Genomic DNA, 20432 nt, shown 5'->3' with positions numbered 1-20432 from the left:
TAAATAAAAATAAAAAATAAGCTACTTATCTTTCTGACAGTACTACTGTTAAACTTATTGCAAATTTCTTTTTTACATTGCCATTTTTATTCACAATTAATACTGAACTGGATTTCATGTTTTTCTTGCTGAAATTTTCCATACTGTAAATCACCTAAACTCATAAATAAGAATAGCACACACACACACACACACACACACAGACAGACCGGTTGTGAACCAGTTTAAATGATTCATTTAGAGGATCCGACTCTATATGACGATTCGCTCGTGAACCAGACATTTTTACGCCTCTTCCAGCTCGGCTTCCGTACATACGGCGAAGACAGACGGCTCTCGTCGGTTAACGGACCCGTGAGGTGTCCAATAGCCGCACGGCTTCCTGAAACCGCGCCCACAACACCGCACAGACCAAAGCTGAGTTTCCGCTTGAGTCAAAACTAGCCGGTTGTCGCTGACGTAAGGAAATACTGGGCGAAGAGCCCCAGAAGTGGAGGCTGCGCGCGCACTCTATCAAGCGCTGGACGAGAATGCGTGGATGTTGTTGCTATGGAAACTCGCAGTATACAATGAACACGTAGGTGGATACACTCGTTAATACAGGTTTCACTGACATTTAGTGTTAGTAGGCTAATGATTACATGTTATCTGTAATAGGTAATATTCCGATTGTTAAGTAGGCGACTTGTAAAAAAATATAGTTATACAAGATACAAGTTTTATAGGTTGAAATTATTTAAAGATCCAAGTTGATTGTCCTTAAACATTTAAGGCAGCAACTTTTTTTTACAGTGAGATTAGCCCTATATTACATTTTAAATGTCTTAATCTTTTCTTTTTTTTTTAGTTTTTAGTTTATGTTTTAATTTTCCTGTAAGTTGTTTGTGTACTCTGCATATAAAATGTACACGGATGTGCTTGTCATATTGTGATCAAATGAGAAATAAACACAAACCCAAATAAATTATTGTGTTTGATTAAGTGTTTTATTTCTCCTTGTATTTTTTAATCAATATGGCACAAAATAATCCTATTCAAGTCTATGTAGGGCGACCAGATGGGGGGGGGGGGGGGGGGGGGGGTGCTTTGGTGGGGTAGGCCTACTATGATATTAGACTAGGCCTACATAAAATATCATTTCAAATCTGAACCAAACATTTTTATTCAAAGGTCAACAGTTTGTCATTAGTCTGTTAATGACTGTTAATAGTCTGTCCATTAATGAGTCCATTAAAATCATGAACTCAAATGTCATTGTGAAAAAAAAACAAAAAAAAACAATGACTGTTGTAACAGTGCGTAAGTCAGACCTTTCTGGCTATAGCCTAACGCTAATAAGCCTTATGCCAAAGTTATTATTCAATCAATCACTCTTTATGACTGGCTGCCTGCACATTCACTGTCCTCGAGGCTGCTGCAACTTGCGCTCGCTTATCAATGCATATAAATTCGTGCCTACGGTATCTTTGTAGACCTTCAAAAAAAGAAAAAAAAATGCTGCAGCCAATGACCAGCCGGCGGGGGTGCAGGACGACTCAACCTCCACAGGCAGTGTTTAATGTTTTATCAGACAATAACTACTCAAGTTATACTCAAGATACTACTTGCTTTAGTATCATTTTCAGGACAATTAGGGCCAGATTCGGGACTCGGGACAACAGCTTAGATTTCGGGACTGTCCCGAATTTTTCAGGACGTCTGGTCACCCTAAAGCCCAATTTATACTTCTGCGTCGAACTTACGCCGTAGCTACGTCGTAGGCTGTGTGTAGCGCGCGTACCCTTCGGCGTACCCTGACGTGCACCTCTCCAAAAATGTAACAACGCGTCAACTCTACACGGACGCAAGCGCTGTGATTGGTCTGCTAGGACCGCTCCCTCGGGTTTCACATGCTCCCTCTGCGCACGTTAACGCGACAACGACGCAGAAGTATAAATTATAACCAACACGTTGCCTACAGCGTAGAGGCTCCGGCGTAGGTCCGACGCAGAAGTATAAATTGGCCTTAAGTCTATGTGATAAATTAGTTAGTAATCTATAAAAGTAGTCCGAATACATTACTTAAAATGTATAATTGAATAGATTACGTTACTAAACATTTTATCATGTAATTTGTAATCAGTAACGATTACAATTTTGACGCAGCACAGCTGATATAGTGCAGCACTGATATAGTGACTCGGTTAAGGGCCGTTCACACACAGAACATGTTTTTCCGTTCCAGTGCGCTACTTTTCCATTGTAAACCCGTGCAAAACAGACGTGTTTGACTGTTACGCTCGGGTCTTGCGTCTTTTTTCAGCGTCTCGCACACGGGCACCACGTTTTTAAGACACTGTTTCAAGTTAAAAGATTCTCTTTGTTTCTCTGTGTTTCTCTTTAAGTGCACTTAAATGGCCTTTTATTTAATTGATATTTTATTTTCTGTAGGTACAGTTTTTAAAAAAACATTTAAGATTTAAAGCACAGTAAAAGTACACATGCAATTCAATAAAGCACACGTATTTTTCACAAGAGAGTGTTAAAATGTCTGGGAGCAAAGAAAGATTAAGAGGCATTTGTTTTTTTTTGTTTTTTTTATATAATAAATTACCTTTGGAAGCACTGTTCATTTGCTTATGTCATTGGTGTTTACATGCCCACATGATTAGTGCTTACTGTGTTTTGCTTGGGCCATTAGTCTTGAGGCAAATGTATAAATGGAAATGAGTCCAGACAATGGCTGACAGCTGAGATGACTGTAGTTTGTGAACAGGGCGAAGGGTTTTGACCTGAAATGCTTCATGCTAAAGTGGTACAACTGTTAAGTGAATCCGCCTCTGATGGACTGCAGCAATTAAAGCCCAAGACTAGTGAAGGGTGGATGGTGAAGTACCGTGTCGACGGATGTCTACAGTGTGGCTTCAGTACTATGGCCCTGGATTGATTGTGCAAACAGCATGTAGCCACAACATGATAGCAGCAGGCCAAGAGTTTATCATACAGCAAGCAGGGGCAGCGTGTAAAGGAACAAGCAACAAAAGAAGCAAAAAGAAAATATTTTGAGCAGAGAACTAGCAAAATGGTGCAAAATATTTAACTGAGCTTCTACATCCAATAAAAGTGTAATAAGAAACAACATATTATAATGTCATTATCATTTATCCATCATAACATCTGGAGAAAAATAGCACAGACAGTGGACAAATGGAGTATTGTCACAGAGTCAGCCACACTCATCACTGAGAGGGATATGGTCCAGAAGATAATATATGGTATGGGAGATGGTCACCCACAGAGTCAGCCCCAGTCATCACTGAATCACCAGGACCTGTGCAGGACTGACTCGCTGCACCTGCACTCCCTCATCAACACACCCTTTATATGCCCTGTTCACCTTTCACTCCTTGTCTGGTCTCATTGCAGCATACACTGCTTTATGTCAGACTCCTTACCAATCTACTCACCTGAGATCGTCTCGTCCTGTATCCAGTCTCCTGTCCGTCTTCCGTCCGTCCCCATCCTCTCAGCATCATCTGGTTCCCGTTGTTCCACCACAACTCTGCTTTTAATAAACACCTAAGCCTGTCTGTCTCCTCCTGTGTTTGTGACAAGTATATTTTGAAAGGCTACGTGTTCAACAGTAAATAAAGTATTTCTAGGGCTTAATTCCCCAAAACGTACAATATAAATTGCCATGAGATTGTGTTTAAAGACCAAAACCCACAAAGACATCGACCAAGTTAATAATGTACAAACAATAGGGGGAAAAAAACACAATTAAGTTTTATTAGGCTAATGAAATTTTGTGCTACACACAAGAGTGTTTCAAGGACAAGAACTTCACAAAAGTCTTGAAATATCTGAACACTGTCTTGTAACTGCAGTATAAGCAGAATAATATATCATTAATATATTATTATGGGGGGGGGGTACCCACGAGTCCTGCTCGCCACACCTATGTTCTCTGTATGTTAGTAGTACACTAGTTAGTCTCCTAGGTGGTTAATTTGTTCCCCACACCTGTTTGGTTTCTACTTTGATTTCCCAGTTTGTATATATGCCCTGAGCTCTCCTTATGATGGGGCCACACCAAAAGATATTTAAAATCATATAAGATTTTCAAAATGCGTGATACCACAAACATGTGGACAAAAAATCCTAGATTTAATAGTTTTGCTCTTTTAGTGTTTGGTTTGCCGCGAAGTGAAGAAGACAACACACACCACACACAAACAGATGTTCAACCAGACTCCTGACTGAACACGGGAAATCTTGCAAAATCTCTCGAGACTTCAGAATATACATGGCGGACGATAGGAAGGAATAAATTGCTATGAAAGTGTTTGGAATGCTTTTGACAGAACATTCACGGAAAAGAAAGAAAAGGGTTTGGCTGAAGTCGTGGAGACTTCAAGGACTTTACATGTCACAGAGAGTCTGGCTGTCGACATGACAGCTCTTGGGTGGGTGTGCAAACTTGCACTCAGTGTCAGTGTGTGAGCAGGTGCATCTCTGAAACTGCCAACACACCTCCAGCGTGAGCTATTTTACATCACGCACACCCTGACATTTACCCACAATGCCTCAGAAGCCACAGTAAGGCTTTTACTTTTACTTATGCTGTGGTGTTTAGTCTGATGGTGATTGTTGACTGTCAACCCAACATACTCAACAGTGCTGATGCTGCAGGGACGAAAGTATGGAGGAAAGATGTGTGTGTGTTGAAGGAATGAGGACATACGCATATGAATTGGAAACAGAAGAGCTTCTGAGCTTTAGAAGAATTATTCAAAGAGAATATGTAGGGGGAAACGCAGAAGACATATCTAATCAGCTTATCGCTCGCAAAATATGAGCTTGCTGTGGACTGACGGCCATTTCCTGTTTGGATCCTGTTTATACCAACCAGAAACAATTAAATATTTACTTCATAGAGACTTTGATGCAAAGTGACTTACAAATGAAGAGAAGCAAAAGCAATTTATCATACAGGAGACAACAATATTAGCAGTACTGTAATATTGAATTACAAGTAAACGAATTGAAAACCAGCCTCGATGTCGCAGCATCTATCTATCTATCTATCTATCTATCTATCTATCTATCTATCTATCTATCTATCTATCTATCTATCTATCTATCTATCTATCTATCTATCTATCTACAGTTTTATCCTGTCAGCTTATCGTACTTTGTATTGCTGTATTGTGTTGTGTATATTTTATGGATTGTATGGTTCATGCATTATCACAGTCATGAATTCACACTGCCAGATGGCTGAGGAATAAAAAACAATCACCTTTTATTTACTTAGCACATGAAAGTCTAGTGTTTATCAGAATATTATATTATATTATATTATATTATATTATATTATATTATATTATATTATATTATATTATCCAGGACAAACATAAGTGGCACTAATTAAACAATAATTATTTATGTTTATATTAAAGGCCATAATACTATGTCAGGACACTAAGGAATTACTGAGACATTAACAGAATAATAACTAGTACTCCAAGATTAAAAAAGAAAGAAAGAAAACATATAAAACTGCTTAACTTTACATTCTTAAAATTTCCCCTCTTGGCAAACAAAAAGCACTGGTAAACCATTTCTTATTGGTGTTTTTATAAGTTCATAAACATTGTGCAGTAATACCTCTTACAGCCACTAGAGAGAGACAGCTGTTCACTTCATGTCACTGGACTGTTGCTCTTAAAAGATAAAAATCACAAATATATGTTTATTGGGTTTAAGCTTTAAAAGTGTGAGTTTATGACATAAAGAGTGATGTATTGTGTGATTGCTGTTTATATGTTAAGATTAAAGTGTGAACCTGGTTTTGTGTGTTGTGTTTTGTTAGGACTTTTGTTAATATGTTCTGTTACCATTGTTTCCATGCTCACTCCCTGTGTTTGGTTTCCATGTCTCTGTGTTGTTATATTAGTTACCATAGTCACCATCATTAGTTCCAGCTGTTGTTAATTATCTACTCATTGCTCTGAGTATTTAAGCCCTTGATCTTCAGTTATGCTTGGTTAATCGTTGCGAGTGTATGCTTTAAGGTTCTCTGGTCCCACCGGATGTGTTTGGGTGTTCTTGCTTTCCTCGTGTGCCTTGGATAATGTTCTTGTGTCACTCTTCTCTAGACTGTTTGCCTGCTCAAGGTTTGGATTATCTGTGACTTTGCCTTTCGTTAATAAACTGTACATGCATTTGGATTTGCCCTCGTCTCATCCTTCCGCATCTGTAACTGTGTGTATATATGTGTAACGGTCACCAGCTGGAGTGCCCATGAGAGCCACCAGAGGGCACTCCACACCAGACTTTCATGTTCACTCACAGACTACATCTCCCATCATTCTCTGCCTGGACTCATCAGCACTCATTATCACATTCACCTGTAAGTCATTATCTTGTTTAGTTCACCCCATATAGCCTGGTTCACCCCATCACTCACTGCGAAGTTTTGTATGTTGTTGCACTGCATTTCCGAGCGTTTTCCCTGGTTTCATGTCTGTTGGTTTTTGGATTTCTTGCCTGTTCCCTGGATTACTCTTTTGCCTCTGACCCCTGCCTGTTTTGATTGTTTGTTTGTTTATTTGTTTGGACTGCTTACCTGTGTTTCGACCATTGCCTGTTTCTTGGATTACGTGTCTGGATTGCCCCTTAATAAAGCTGCATTTGGATCTACCTTCGTGTCTCGGAGCAGTTTCGTAACAGAAAACTTTGCCAAACCAAGATCCAGCAGCAACGACCAACCATGAATCCAGGAGCACAGATTATGCGTCTCCGTCAGGGAGACCGGCCCATAGAGGAATACGTCATGATCTTTTTGGAGCTGGCTCACTTAACCGGTATGGATGAACAATGCCTTATGATATTTTTTCGGGGAGGACTATCTGAACCGCTCAGTTCATTCATGCCCTTACTGTGGGTGTGGAGGAGAAGGAGCTCCGTGAACCAACAGTATCCCCTCAGCCTGATCTTCACGTCACGCCACCCATAAAGCCTGCCACCGGATCGGTCTATGGACGTCCAGGACTTATTTCCTATTTGACAGATCCACCGCTGATGTCAGCACGTACTGCCAAGAGGGCCACCGTTCCTGAATCTCTTCACGTCAGCCATGCCAAGCCTGAGCTTCTTCACGTCAGCCCTGCCGAGCCTGCGCTCCACGTCAGCCCTGCCGAGCTAGAACTTCACATCAGTCCTGCCGAGCCAGAAACTGTTCACGTCACTTCTGCCGATTCAGAGACTTTTCACGTCACGCCCGCCGAGCCAGTGTCTCCGGACAAGATGGCCGCTGCCGAGCCAGTGTCTCCGGACAAGATGGCCGCTGCCGAGCCAGTGTCTCAGGACAAGATGGCCGCCGCCGCCGCTGAACCAGTGTCTCAGGACAAGATGGTCTCCGCCGAGCCAGTGTCTATGGACAAAATGGCCGCAGCCGAGCCAGTGTATCAGGACAAGATGGTCTCCGCCGAGCCAGTGTCTCAGGACAAGATGGCCGTCGCCGAGCCAGTGTCTCAGGACAAGATGATCTCCGCCGAGCCAGTGTCTCAGGACAAGATGGCCGCCGCCGAGCCAGTGTCTCAGGACAAGATGGTCTCCGCCGAGCCAGTGTCTCAGGACAAGATGGTCGCCGCCGAGCCAGTGTCTCAGGACAAGATGGTCTCTGCCGAGCCAGTGTCTCAAGACAAGATGGTTGCCACCGAGCCAGTGTCTTCGGACAAGATGGCCGCCGCCGAGCCAGTGTCTCCGGACGAGATGGCCGCTGCCACGTCACCTGAGCCCCTAGCAGAGATGGCCGCCGACACGCCTGAACCTGAGCCCTCAGCAGAGATAGCCGCTGCCACGGTGTCTGTTCCTGTCCCTGAGCTGGTGTCTGTTCCTGAGCCGGTGTCTGTTCCTGTTCCTGAGCCGGTGTCTGTTCCTGTGCCATGGCCTCCTGAGGGGTCGTCTCCTCCCTGGCCTCCTGAAGGGTCGTCTCCTCCTTGGACTCCTGCACTGCCTGCTCCGCCCTGGACTCCTGCACTGCCTGCTCCGCCCTGGTCGCCTGCACTGCCTGCTCCGCCCTGGACTCCAGTCTTGCCGCAGTCTCCAGGTCCTCTTCCGCTCCACGGGCCTGGCCCTCCATCCCGCCCCCAGGTCCGGCTCCGCTCCACCTCCCTCCTGGACTATTTTAGAGTGTCTGGAAGCCGCTCCTTTGAGGGGGGCTTTGTAACGGTCACCAGCTGGAGTGCCCATGAGAGCCACCAGAGGGCACTCCACACCAGACTTTCATGTTCACTCACAGACTACATCTCCCATCATTCTCTGCCTGGACTCATCAGCACTCATTATCACATTCACCTGTAAGTCATTATCTTGTTTAGTTCACCCCATATAGCCTGGTTCACCCCATCACTCACTGCAAAGTTTTGTATGTTGTTGCACTGCATTTCCGAGCATTTTCCCTGGTTTCATGTCTGTTGGTTTTTGGATTTCTTGCCTGTTCCCTGGATTACTCTTTTGCCTCTGACCCCTGCCTGTTTTGTTTGTTTGTTTGTTTGTTTGTTTGTTTGTTTGTTTGTTTGTTTGTTTGTTTGTTTGTTTGTTTGTTTGTTTGTTTGACTGCTTACCTGTGTTTCGACCATTGCCTGTTTCTTGGATTACGTGTCTGGATTACCCCTTAATAAAGCTGCATTTGGATCTACCTTCGTGTCTCAGAGCAGTTTCGTAACAATATGCAAGGGATAATGTAGAGCGAGGCGGTTGTTATAGCGAATACAACCCCGACAAGCTGATCAGGACCCTGAGTTATTCGCTATAACAACCGCCTCGCTCTACATTATCCCGCTTATTACATGGCTACCTACCAAATAAATCAATAATTTGACACAAAATATTGATTTAAAAAGGAGTTTATTGATTTAAAAATGATTGTATTGCTTCCGCTAAAGAAAATGAGAAAATAAAATAGTCTGTTCCTTCTCTACGGTTAGAATCCTGCGTGTCCATGGCAACGGTGTGTTATCAAGAAATAACAGACCGCATTCTACATTAGAATTCAACCAAGCCATGTAATAAATATAAATATATATATATATATATATATATATATATATATATATATATATATATATACTGTATACTCATCAGCCACTTTATTAGGTACACCTGTTCAACTGCTTGTTAACCTAAATATCTAATCAGTCAATCACATAGCAGAAACTTGATGCATGTAGACATGGTCAAGATAATCTGAAGTTCAAACTGAGCATCAGAATGGGGAAGAACTGATTTAACGTGGCATGGTTGTTGGTGCCAGAGAGGCTGGTCTGAGTGTTTCAAAAACTGCTGATCTACTGGGATTTTCATGCAGGGTTTACAGAGAATGGTCTGAAAAAGATAATATCCAGTGAGTGTCAGTTCTGTGGGTGAAAATTACTTATTGAGATCAGAGGAGAATGACCAGACTCGTTCAGCTGATAGAAAGGCAAAAGAGCAGAAGGTCTGCAGAAGAGCATCTCTGAACACACAACACATCAAACCTTGAAGCAGAAGAGCATCTCTGAACACTCAACACACTAAACCTTGAAGCAGAAGAGCATCTCTGAACACTCAACACTAGGGTGACCATACGTCCTGTTTAACCAGGACATGTCTGGCCAGGATTTCGAGATCGCCCAAAATGCCCGGGATTCGGCTTTTGCTTTCTACAGTCACCATTCATTATGTTTACATTATTACATTATTTGACACTGACACGTACGTGCCAGCTTTGCAGGTCATGCATTCTGCTTCACACGGATCCCGATTGAGACGAAAACACAGGAATTTTCTTAGCAATGCTAAAACGCACATCAACCGATCACTTGTTTAGCGTTCATGTAAACACTACATTCAGATTCACCAATCGGAATTAATTCAGTACTATTGAATCAAAAGGTGTGCATGTAAACAAAATGAATGGCGACGAGAAAGCAAAAGCCGAATCCCGGATATTTTGGGCAATCTCGAAATCCCAGCCGGACATGTCCTGGAAAAAGAGGACGTATGGTCACCCTACTCAACACACCAAACCTTGAAGCAGAAGAGCATCTCTGAACACACAACACACCAAACCTTGAAGCAGAAAAGCATCTCTGAACACACAACTCATGAACTCACTGACTCTTTCTCTCTCCGTGTGTGTGTGCGCGTGTGGGTGTGGCCGCTGATTACCACTGATCTGATCATCAGCGCCAGCTGCAACTGATCAGTATTGTCTATTTATAGTCATTGTCATTTCTCTTGTGTTTGTCAGATCGTTTTGGAAGTTCCCGGTGTTCATGTCTTGTTTACTGGCTGTCTTTGTGTTTCCTGAGTTTCGTGTCTGGATTCAGATTGGATTATCCTGATCGCTCTTCCTGCTTCCACGGAGGATCGGGTTGCCCATCCCCGTCCCTGCGCTACCAAGAGAGACTGTTTCCAGGCACCTCTATAACATCTGACCCTAGGCTTCTACTCATACCTTGTTACAAGAAATAAACTTCTTTGTTGTACACTCGCATCTGAATCCTCTGTCCTTTTTATCGTGACAACAACACATTAAACCTTGAAGCAGAAGAGCATCTCTGAACACGCAACACACCAAACCTTGAAGCAGAAGAGCATCTCTGAACACGCTACACACCAAACCTTGAAGCAGAAGAGCATCTCTGAACACGCAACACACCAAACCTTGAAGCAGAAGAGCATCTCTGAACACGCAACACACCAAACCTTGAAGCAGAAGAGCATCTCTGAACACGCAACACACCAAACCTTGAAGCAGAAGAGCATCTCTGAACACGCAACACACCAAACCTTGAAGCAGAGGAGCTCCAGCAGAAGAAGACACACACCGGTGACACTCCTGTCAACAGAAAAAAGAGGATACAATTCACACAAATTCACCAAAACTGGAAACGCCATAATCGACCCGAGTAATGCTGCTGACCATGTCCATCCGTTTATGACCACAGTGGACCATCTGCTCCGCCCTGGTCGCCTGCTTGTTTGTTTGTTTGTTTGTTTGTTTATTTGTTTGGACTGCTTACCTGTGTTTCGACCATTGCCTGTTTCTTGGATTACGTGTCTGGATTACCCCTTTATAAAGCTGCATTTGGATCTACCTTCGTGTCTCGGAGCAGTTTCGTAACAATATGCAAGGGATAATGTAGAGCGAGGCGGTTGTTATAGCGAATACAACCCCGACAGGCTGATCAGGACCCCGACGCGAAGCGGAGTTATTCGCTATAACAACCGCCTCGCTCTACATTATCCCGCTTATTACATGGCTATCTACCAAATAAATCAATAATTTGACACAAAATATTGATTTAAAAAGGAGTTTATTGATTTAAAAACGATTGTATTGCTTCCGCTAAAGAAAATGAGAAAATAAAATAGTCTGTTCCGTCTCTACAGTTAGAATCCTGCGTGTCCATGGCAACGGTGTGTTATCAAGAAATAACAGACCGCATTCTACATTAGAATTCAACCAAGCCATGTAATAAATAAATAAATATATATATATATATATATATATATATATATATATATACTGTATACTCATCAGCCACTTTATTAGGTACACCTGTTCAACTGCTTGTTAACCTAAATATCTAATCAGTCAATCACATAGCAGAAACTTGATGCATGTAGACATGGTCAAGATAATCTAAAGTTCAAACTGAGCATCAGAATGGGGAAGAACTGATTTAACGTGGCATGGTTGTTGGTGCCAGAGAGGCTGGTCTGAGTGTTTCAAAAACTGCTGATCTACTGGGATTTTCATGCAGGGTTTACAGAGAATGGTCTGAAAAAGATAATATCCAGTGAGTGTCAGTTCTGTGGGTGAAAATTACTTATTGAGATCAGAGGAGAATGACCAGACTCGTTCAGCTGATAGAAAGGCAAAAGAGCAGAAGGTCTGCAGAAGAGCATCTCTGAACACACAACACATCAAACCTTGAAGCAGAAGAGCATCTCTGAACACTCAACACACTAAACCTTGAAGCAGAAGAGCATCTCTGAACACTCAACACTAGGGTGACCATACATCCTGTTTAACCAGGACATGTCTGGCCAGGATTTCGAGATCGCCCAAAATGCCCGGGATTCGGCTTTTGCTTTCTACAGTCACCATTCATTATGTTTACATTATTACATTATTTGACACTGACACGTACGTGCCAGCTTTGCAGGTCATGCATTCTGCTTCACACGGATCCCGATTGAGACGAAAACACAGGAATTTTCTTAGCAATGCTAAAACGCACATCAACCGATCACTTGTTTAGCGTTCATGTAAACACTACATTCAGATTCACCAATCGGAATTAATTCAGTACTATTGAATCAAAAGGTGTGCATGTAAACAAAATGAATGGCGACGAGAAAGCAAAAGCCGAATCCCGGATATTTTGGGCAATCTCGAAATCCCAGCCGGACATGTCCTGGAAAAAGAGGACGTATGGTCACCCTACTCAACACACCAAACCTTGAAGCAGAAGAGCATCTCTGAACACACAACACACCAAACCTTGAAGCAGAAGAACATCTCTGAACACACAACTCACCAAACCTTGAAGCAGAAGAACATCTCTGAACACACAACTCACCAAACCTTGAAGCAGAAGAGCATCTCTGAACACACAACACACCAAACCTTGAAGCAGAAAAGCATCTCTGAACACACAACTCATGAACTCACTGACTCTTTCTCTCTCCGTGTGTGTGTGCGCGTGAGGGTGTGGCCGCTGATTACCACTGATCTGATCATCAGCGCCAGCTGCAACTGATCAGTATTGTCTATTTATAGTCATTGTCATTTCTCTTGTGTTTGTCAGATCGTTTTGGAAGTTCCCGGTGTTCATGTCTTGTTTACTGGCTGTCTTTGTGTTTCCTGAGTTTCGTGTCTGGATTCAGATTGGATTATCCTGATCGCTCTTCCTGCTTCCACGGAGGATCGGGTTGCCCATCCCCGTCCCTGCGCTACCAAGAGAGACTGTTTCCAGGCACCTCTATAACATCTGACCCTAGGCTTCTACTCATACCTTGTTACAAGAAATAAACTTCTTTGTTGTACACTCGCATCTGAATCCTCTGTCCTTTTTATCGTGACAACAACACATTAAACCTTGAAGCAGAAGAGCATCGATGAACACACAACACACCAAACCTTGAGGCAGAAGAGCATTTCTGAACACACAACACACCAAACCTTGAAGCAGAAGAGCATCTCTGAACACGCAACACACCAAACCTTGAAGCAGAAGAGCATCTCTGAACACGCAACACACCAAACCTTGAAGCAGAGGAGCATCTCTGAACACGCAACACACCAAACCTTGAAGCAGAAGACCATCTCTGAACACGCAACACACCAAACCTTGAAGCAGAAGAGCATCTCTGAACACGCAACACACAAAACCTTGAAGCAGAAGAGCATCTCTGAACACGCAACACACCAAACCTTGAAGCAGAGGAGCTCCAGCAGAAGAAGACACACACCGGTGACACTCCTGTCAACAGAAAAAAGAGGATACAATTCACACAAATTCACCAAAACTGGAAACGCCATAATCGACCCGAGTAATGCTGCTGACCATGTCCATCCGTTTATGACCACAGTGGACCATCTTCTGCCCATCAACACAGTCTCCAGATCTCAATCTAATAGAGCAGCTTTGAGATCGGGAGATTTGCATCATGGATGTGCAGCAGACAAATCTGCAGCTGTGTGATGCTGTCATGTTAATATGGACCAGAATCTCTGAGGAATGTTTCCAGCACCTCGTTGAATCTCTGACAGAACGAATTAAGGCAGTTCTGAAGGCACAAGGGGCTCCAACCCGGAATTAGCAAGGTGTACCTGCAGGTGAATGTGGATATATACTATATATTAATGATCTTTGAATTGTTTAAACATATTCACTGTACTCAATTACTGAATTCTAGCCTGACGTCGTCATACTCAGATTCTAGTCAGAATGTGAGTCTAAAACTGCTCCATTGGGCTGTGATTATGGGGCGTGTTTCAACCGAACCAGGAAAGAAAATACCTCTGCACTCAACTGGACAGACCTACAACCAATCAGAGCAATGGAGTAAGTGATGTATGTTCATTCATCTTTCCGATCGACAAATGCCTTGATCGCGGTTCTCTAGAGAACTTTGAATTAATGATCGACAGCGCATTCATTTCCTCTTTTAAAATGAATGCGCTGTCTATATCTTCTATAACACACGCGATGGCGGAATCTACACATGATGTTTCATAAACAAAGTTCGGGAGGAGCACGTTCAGATAATCATTCCAATCAGCCTGTCATCAAACAATTACCAGGTCTACCCTATCAGCATGAGAGGAAGCATATATTTATTCACTCTGTCAACTCACCTAACATTCCTTGACAGTTTCCAGCATCCCTCCACTCACTCTCGGCTTGTTCTTCCACAGCCTGGAATACGGGGGAGTACTTTGGGTTCGGGCCGAATACCGAGCCCGGAGCCTCTCCTCAGACAGTACGCCAAATATGCATTTATTCTATCTGACTTATTTGTAATTGTGAACTTGTGAAATCTCAATTCTCCAGCGGCAGTCATTTTTGTTGTAAACGAATTCAATCCAAGCGCTCTTTGGTGACGTGGATGATTACGTTACTGTTGATCATCTGTCCATCATCGTATTAAGCCCGCCCTGACAATTTGATTGGTCCGAACAGCTCTGGTTCGAGCATAATTGCTCCACAATGGTACCCTGGTAATCCAGAGTTCTCGCGAGAGCACAAGTTGAATTTGCTCAGTGAGTTACTCTGGTGTCGAGTAATAATGCTCATTACATATGCCCCTCTATCTGAGCTGCACCAATCGCATCGGGTTATCTGATATAGGCGGGCCAGAGGCCAGATGATGACAGCGCTGCGACGTCGAAGTCATTTGTAAACATTGCAAGATGGCTCTGGATGAACACCATTTGTTTGAAACGGCTTTGGCCGCTACAATTAAAGATTTAGACTTTTTCTCTAAAAGAGGAACAGAAGACGGCGCTCGAAACGTTCCTTTGTAAGAAGGGCGTTTTTGCCGACCGGATACGGTAAGAGTCTAATCTACTAGTTAGCTCCGCTGGTAGCTAAGCGATAACTTCTTGTGATTGGTCGTAGTGTTATCCAATTGCGTGCTGTGAGATTTTCAAATGCATGCTTGGTGCCGCCCCTCGAGCTGGCCGATTTTCATTAGTCGACGCCAGACCATTCATCTTTTAGATTTAGGTCTGGATTTCCAGGCTACCACAACGGATCAAGTCCAGACCGAACTTCCCGACCTAAAAATGTTGTGGGCGGGGCTAAGTTCGGCTGGCATCCAGGCTAACTGAATTCAAGTGTTCATATTTAGTTTCAGATGGCTAGCTGAAATATTAAGTTTATGAGACTGTTTATAAGTGTTAAAAAAAATTCATATAAAAGAAAGAGACTATAATGCATTGAGGTGACAGCTTACAGGATTTATCCTGTGTTATGGCAATTTATCCAATTAAAATACTTTAAGAATATTTAAAGAAAGGACTACTACAAGAGTTGTGTGCAACACATTCATTCATTGTTGAGTCACATGTTAGCAGAAAACAGACATTGTAGTTTTAATTATTTTAATAAACAAGAGTGGCTCCATTACTGACAACAGCACAATTTTGTCCATCTTGTTGCTTTATTAAACAGACTTTAACCGGACGGCAGACGTGCTACATTGCTACAACGCCATGAACACTAAAACCTCTTAAAAAAGCTGTAAAAATTATTATTTAAACAGCTTTACAGCTCAAATAATAGACAAAGTTAAATAAAACAATATATAAAATAAATATTTTATTCTTTTTAGGTCTTATAAAATAAATAAAACTTCACATTTCTGCTTTTAAATAAAAAATTGGCCCTAATGAGTATAGTGTAAGTGCCTCACAGTTATTGCCTTTTTAAAGAAAATTATGGTTGAGTCAAATACATTTTTGTGCTAATCATTTATGCCACAAATGCTGCCGATTGAGCTAAACTTGTGTCGAACCCGGAATATTCTTTTAAATTAGTGTGAATTAACAAATGTAGGTGTTAAAACCAGAAGAAGTACACAAATTAATTAGTTAATAAAATAGCAGTGGTACCATAAACTTAAAATATTTAAAATTACAAAGTGAATAATATACGGAGCAGTTCCCATAGGGTCCTGAATAAGCATTTTAACCTCTTAATGTGGTCAGAATTGTGTAATTGTGGTGTAACTGATTAAATGTAAGTGTGTATGAGACATGCTGAGTTTTTCAGTTAACTGTTGTTGCACGCAGAGTTGAGTTGTTGCAGACCCAAATAAGCCACACAAAGCTTTCAACTGTGCTGTGAATCACTGCAGAGGTGTGTGTGTGTGTGTGTGTGTGTGTGTGTGTGTGTGTGTGTGTGTGTGTGTGCTGTATTGACAGAATGTTACTCCCCTGTGGACACCGGTTGTAATTTTCTTTGGTTTGCTGATGAATAATGCCGAGTGTTCACTATAGCAACATTTCAATTCTACCTTTGAAGTCTGCTTGGCTATATATAGATACTTTGTTAGTTATGATGAAGGTATGACAGTTACAACTATGGCATCAACAATGTTTACAGTGAGAGCTCATCTTGTCTGTGGAAATTACCGCACCATAAAATGAACTCTCAGGTGTGACAACATAATGCTTTTTGGGTTTGTCATCTTCGTGCGAATAAAAGAGTATTTGGACGTTCTGAAGGTCATTGTATTAGAAAACATCAAAGCCAGTGGAATCTGTGCTCAAAAGTTTATTATCTTATGTGTTTAGCCAAATTTTAATCAAAAAGTGTTTTGGTGACTTTTAGTGGATGTATAAAGTTAGTTCTCTTCAAGTGCGCACACAGCAGCTTTACAGGGACCCTACAATGAAAATTAATTTACTTTTCTCAAATCCTGTCATTCCAAACCTGTATGTCTTTCTTTCTCATTCAGAGCATAAAATAAGAAATTTGGAAAAATGGTGCAACTGATTTGTCCATAAATGAAAGTCGGTGGTATTAAAAACAACACTTTGACTTCACTTTATGGACAAAAAAAAGATTTTCAAAATATCTGCTTTTGTCCTCCACAGAAGAAAGAAAGTTTGGACGGTGAGTAAATGATTGTATTTTCATATTTAGGTAAACTATCTAAAGAAGTGCACTTTGTTAGGAACAATCTGAGTTTGTTATGTTTTGTTTTGAATTGTATTATGTTATGTTATCTTATTTCAGTAATGATGTCAAATCAAAAGTTTTACTTTTAATAATACTTTAATGTGCTTAAAAGATGTACACTTATTTTGATTTATAACATATTGAAGCACATGTAAATTACTTGATTATAATTTGTTATACTTATTAAAGTGAAAAAATATTAAATGTTCTAAATTTAAACTTTTAGTTTAAAAAACACTTTTAAGTCTTAAGATATTTTTTTTGGCTTTTTGTATGAATATGTATTCTTAAGGTTATTTATAAGCTAGTGTGCTCCAAAACAATGACAAAATTTGCATTCAGAAGATGTAAACATTCAAAACGTCCTGTCTCTCACTTCAATGACTTTAATGACATCACTCTGCACTTCAGCTTCTCATCAGATTTTCTGTCCAATCAAATGCTCTCTCGAATCTGAAGCCCCGCCCCTACACTATAAATCAGCTGCGGCTGAAATCGGTCACTTGTTCACTCATTTACTATTTTCTACATGGTGAATGGCACTTATTGCACTATATAGGGGATAGAGAAAGATTCAGACAGTGTAAATTTTCTTTCCATTGGGGCAAATGAAGTCTGGTCTCCCGTTAGTGTCACACGAACCGCCGCACGACAGCACAGAGCGGATCAGATCGAGTCAGCACAGACCAGAAAATGTATTTGAATCCTGCACAAAGTGCTATATTTTAAAGCGATATGGAGAAGAAACGGTTAAACAGACTCTGCATTAGGAACGGCACTGACGAGTGGAAGAGAATGCACCAACATACATTTCAAAACAACACATCGACTACACTACACAAACTACACATCCTCAGCATGATTATCACTGTTTTGTTTTAGTAACAGTTTCATATTAAATCTAAAAGGGGAATCTATTAGACTGTGGCTGTCATAAACTGTCAAATGCGGCTTTATCGAGCTCAACAGCTCTGGTCGAGCTGTGCTGCCCTGACAGATCCCGCCCTGTCTTCCTGTTTCAGTGGAAATTAAGTCAACACATTGACAAACGCTGCGTGTTTCAAGGCACTTCAGTGGGCCTTTAACCATTTAAATGTCTGGAAACTTTTAAAAGGAAAAGGAGGCAATGAACCCACATCGCTTCACCAATGCTGATTGATTGCACTCGTACCACAGGTGTGCATAGATGGCACAGTTATCAAAGGAAGCAGTACAGGACCTGGGGCCGTATTCGCATTTTATCTTACCACTAGGAGTACTCCTAAATCGCACTAAAAGATTTTAGCTAGGAGTTTTCTCTTAAAAGTTATTCACAACGCCTTTCAGACCTACTCTTAGTAAAGAAAAATGACAACTCCTAAACTAGTGAGTCTTCGTTGCTATGGATGACGTCATTACTCGTGCACGAGCTTGACTGGAGTGACCACCTGGATTGGCTGATGATTGTAACGCGGGAATGATTCCAAACACCTCCCCTACGATGATGAGTGACAGGTCTGAGAATGCGTTGCTACACAAGTAGTGCGAAGGACGGAAGATGATGAATAACTGAATAAATAGCCTAAATGAATAAAGAGTAAGGCAAAACAAATAGCCTAGTAGCCTAATGAAACATATGGATTGATGCAATATCTTTGCAAAATTATTGAATTAATCTATCACTATATGCCTCTGCCTACGTTTGCAAAGAGAAGAACATTTTAATTTGATTCACAATGAAATGTTACAATTAGTTTACATGCAATGAGTAGCCTAGTTTTGGTTGTTGTTGGTGGCGTTATTGCATCCCTAGTTATGCCTACAATGCAAAATCGTTCCCTCGCGATTGGAAGCTCCTGTAGCCGCCGCATACGCATTTCAAAACATCGCAACGTGAAATGCCACAAAAAGCGGTTTGTGAATAGGTCTTAGTGAGTTAGGAGTCCTCTCGACTTCTTTTAAGTGGGCTTAGGTGCTACTTTTAGGGCTAAAATGCTTCGTGAATTACTCTTAGTCAAAAAAATGAGGAGTCCTAAAGTTACGAGTGACACGCCCATTATTTTTAGGAGTTGCTCCTAAATTCGCCAGTTAGGAGCTACTTTTAGCCTTAAAATTCTTTGTGAATACGGCCCCAGATCTCTTTTGTTTTGGTGAAAACATGTTCACACAGACACACTTTTGTCTGGTGAGAATAATCTTATCAAGTCAATAAAAAGCACCTCATTAATCAAAGATAGACAGCACACGTCAGTTTGCAGAAGCACCAGCAGACATTAATCTACAGACTTCCGCATACTGCAGGCCTTGTGTGTGTGTGTGTGTGTGTGTGTTTGTGTGTGTGTGTGTGGGACCTGGGAAGCGTATATGAGACTGACAAAGGTTTGACATCAGGTACATTTCTGTTCACCAAAACTTATTCGAGAACATCCTGTTGTCCTACATTTAGAGTCAAAGCAGTACTTATTGAGAGCTTACATAAACATCTTTCTATCATAATATGCTCCAAATGTTTCTGTATTTCCAAATATGGCGAGTGGAAGATCAACTCAGCAATACAGCACACAGCTGTCAGTGTGATGCTCCGCTCGCTGTTTCTGAATATTAGAAAGCATGGCTTTACAAAGGCTGTAAAGAGCAATAAGGCTTCATCTAAATCTCCTTAAATGGGAGATATAAGTAACTCATTGCTTCTTGGACACAAGAGAGAGAGAAGGGGAGATTGTTTAATCATTAATTAAATGCTTGTTTAAGCTCTCACCATATAAGTTATTGCATGCAGTTATTGACACTAAGTGCTTTCATTGAAACTCAGCACTTCATGTAGCACAGGAAATAAAATGCTGACGTGATTTAAAACCAAAGAACTAGAGCGTAACTCCATGTTGTTATACTGATATTCAGATCAAAATCATGATTATGTGATATTACTTTTATGTAACAGCCTGATTAAAAAAGAAGTAAATATTGAGTAACTTACCTCTTTATTGACAATATTGCCACGTTGTCTGTTTTTGCAAAGGCTCGAAGAAGAATCAACCATTCAGCACGGTGTTATAGGTTTGTTCTTGCATGAATCAGATTTTAAACGAAATGGTCGAGTAAATGATTCAATGATTCACTCATAAAGACAGTCACTTGTTGGCATATTAATGTAACCTTGAGGCTCACTGAAACATTCCCAGCACTAAAGCACAGAGTCAGTCTGAGATTGTTTGAGATGTT

General features: G+C 41.4%; 1 protein-coding gene across 1 annotated transcript in view; it reads left to right on the top strand.

The window, feature by feature from the left end:
- Positions 1 to 6754: 6754 nt before the first annotated feature.
- Positions 6755 to 20432, top strand: part of sctr (secretin receptor) — a gene marked incomplete at its 5' end in the record, with an annotated part of 33788 nt that continues 20110 nt past the window's right edge. Inside the window, 2 exons of the mRNA XM_084121297.1 lie at positions 6755 to 6848; positions 6962 to 7143. Of these exons, the coding sequence (XP_083977423.1) occupies positions 6755 to 6848; positions 6962 to 7143 (276 nt within the window). The remainder of the gene's footprint in view (positions 6849 to 6961; positions 7144 to 20432) is intronic.

The sequence above is a fragment of the Abramis brama genome, assembly GCF_963993115.1.
Source record: "Abramis brama genome assembly, chromosome: 8".
Classification (NCBI taxonomy): Eukaryota; Metazoa; Chordata; class Actinopteri; order Cypriniformes; family Leuciscidae; genus Abramis; species Abramis brama.
Note: the sequence above shows the minus strand (reverse complement) of the source record. Positions and strands in the feature narration are given on the sequence as shown.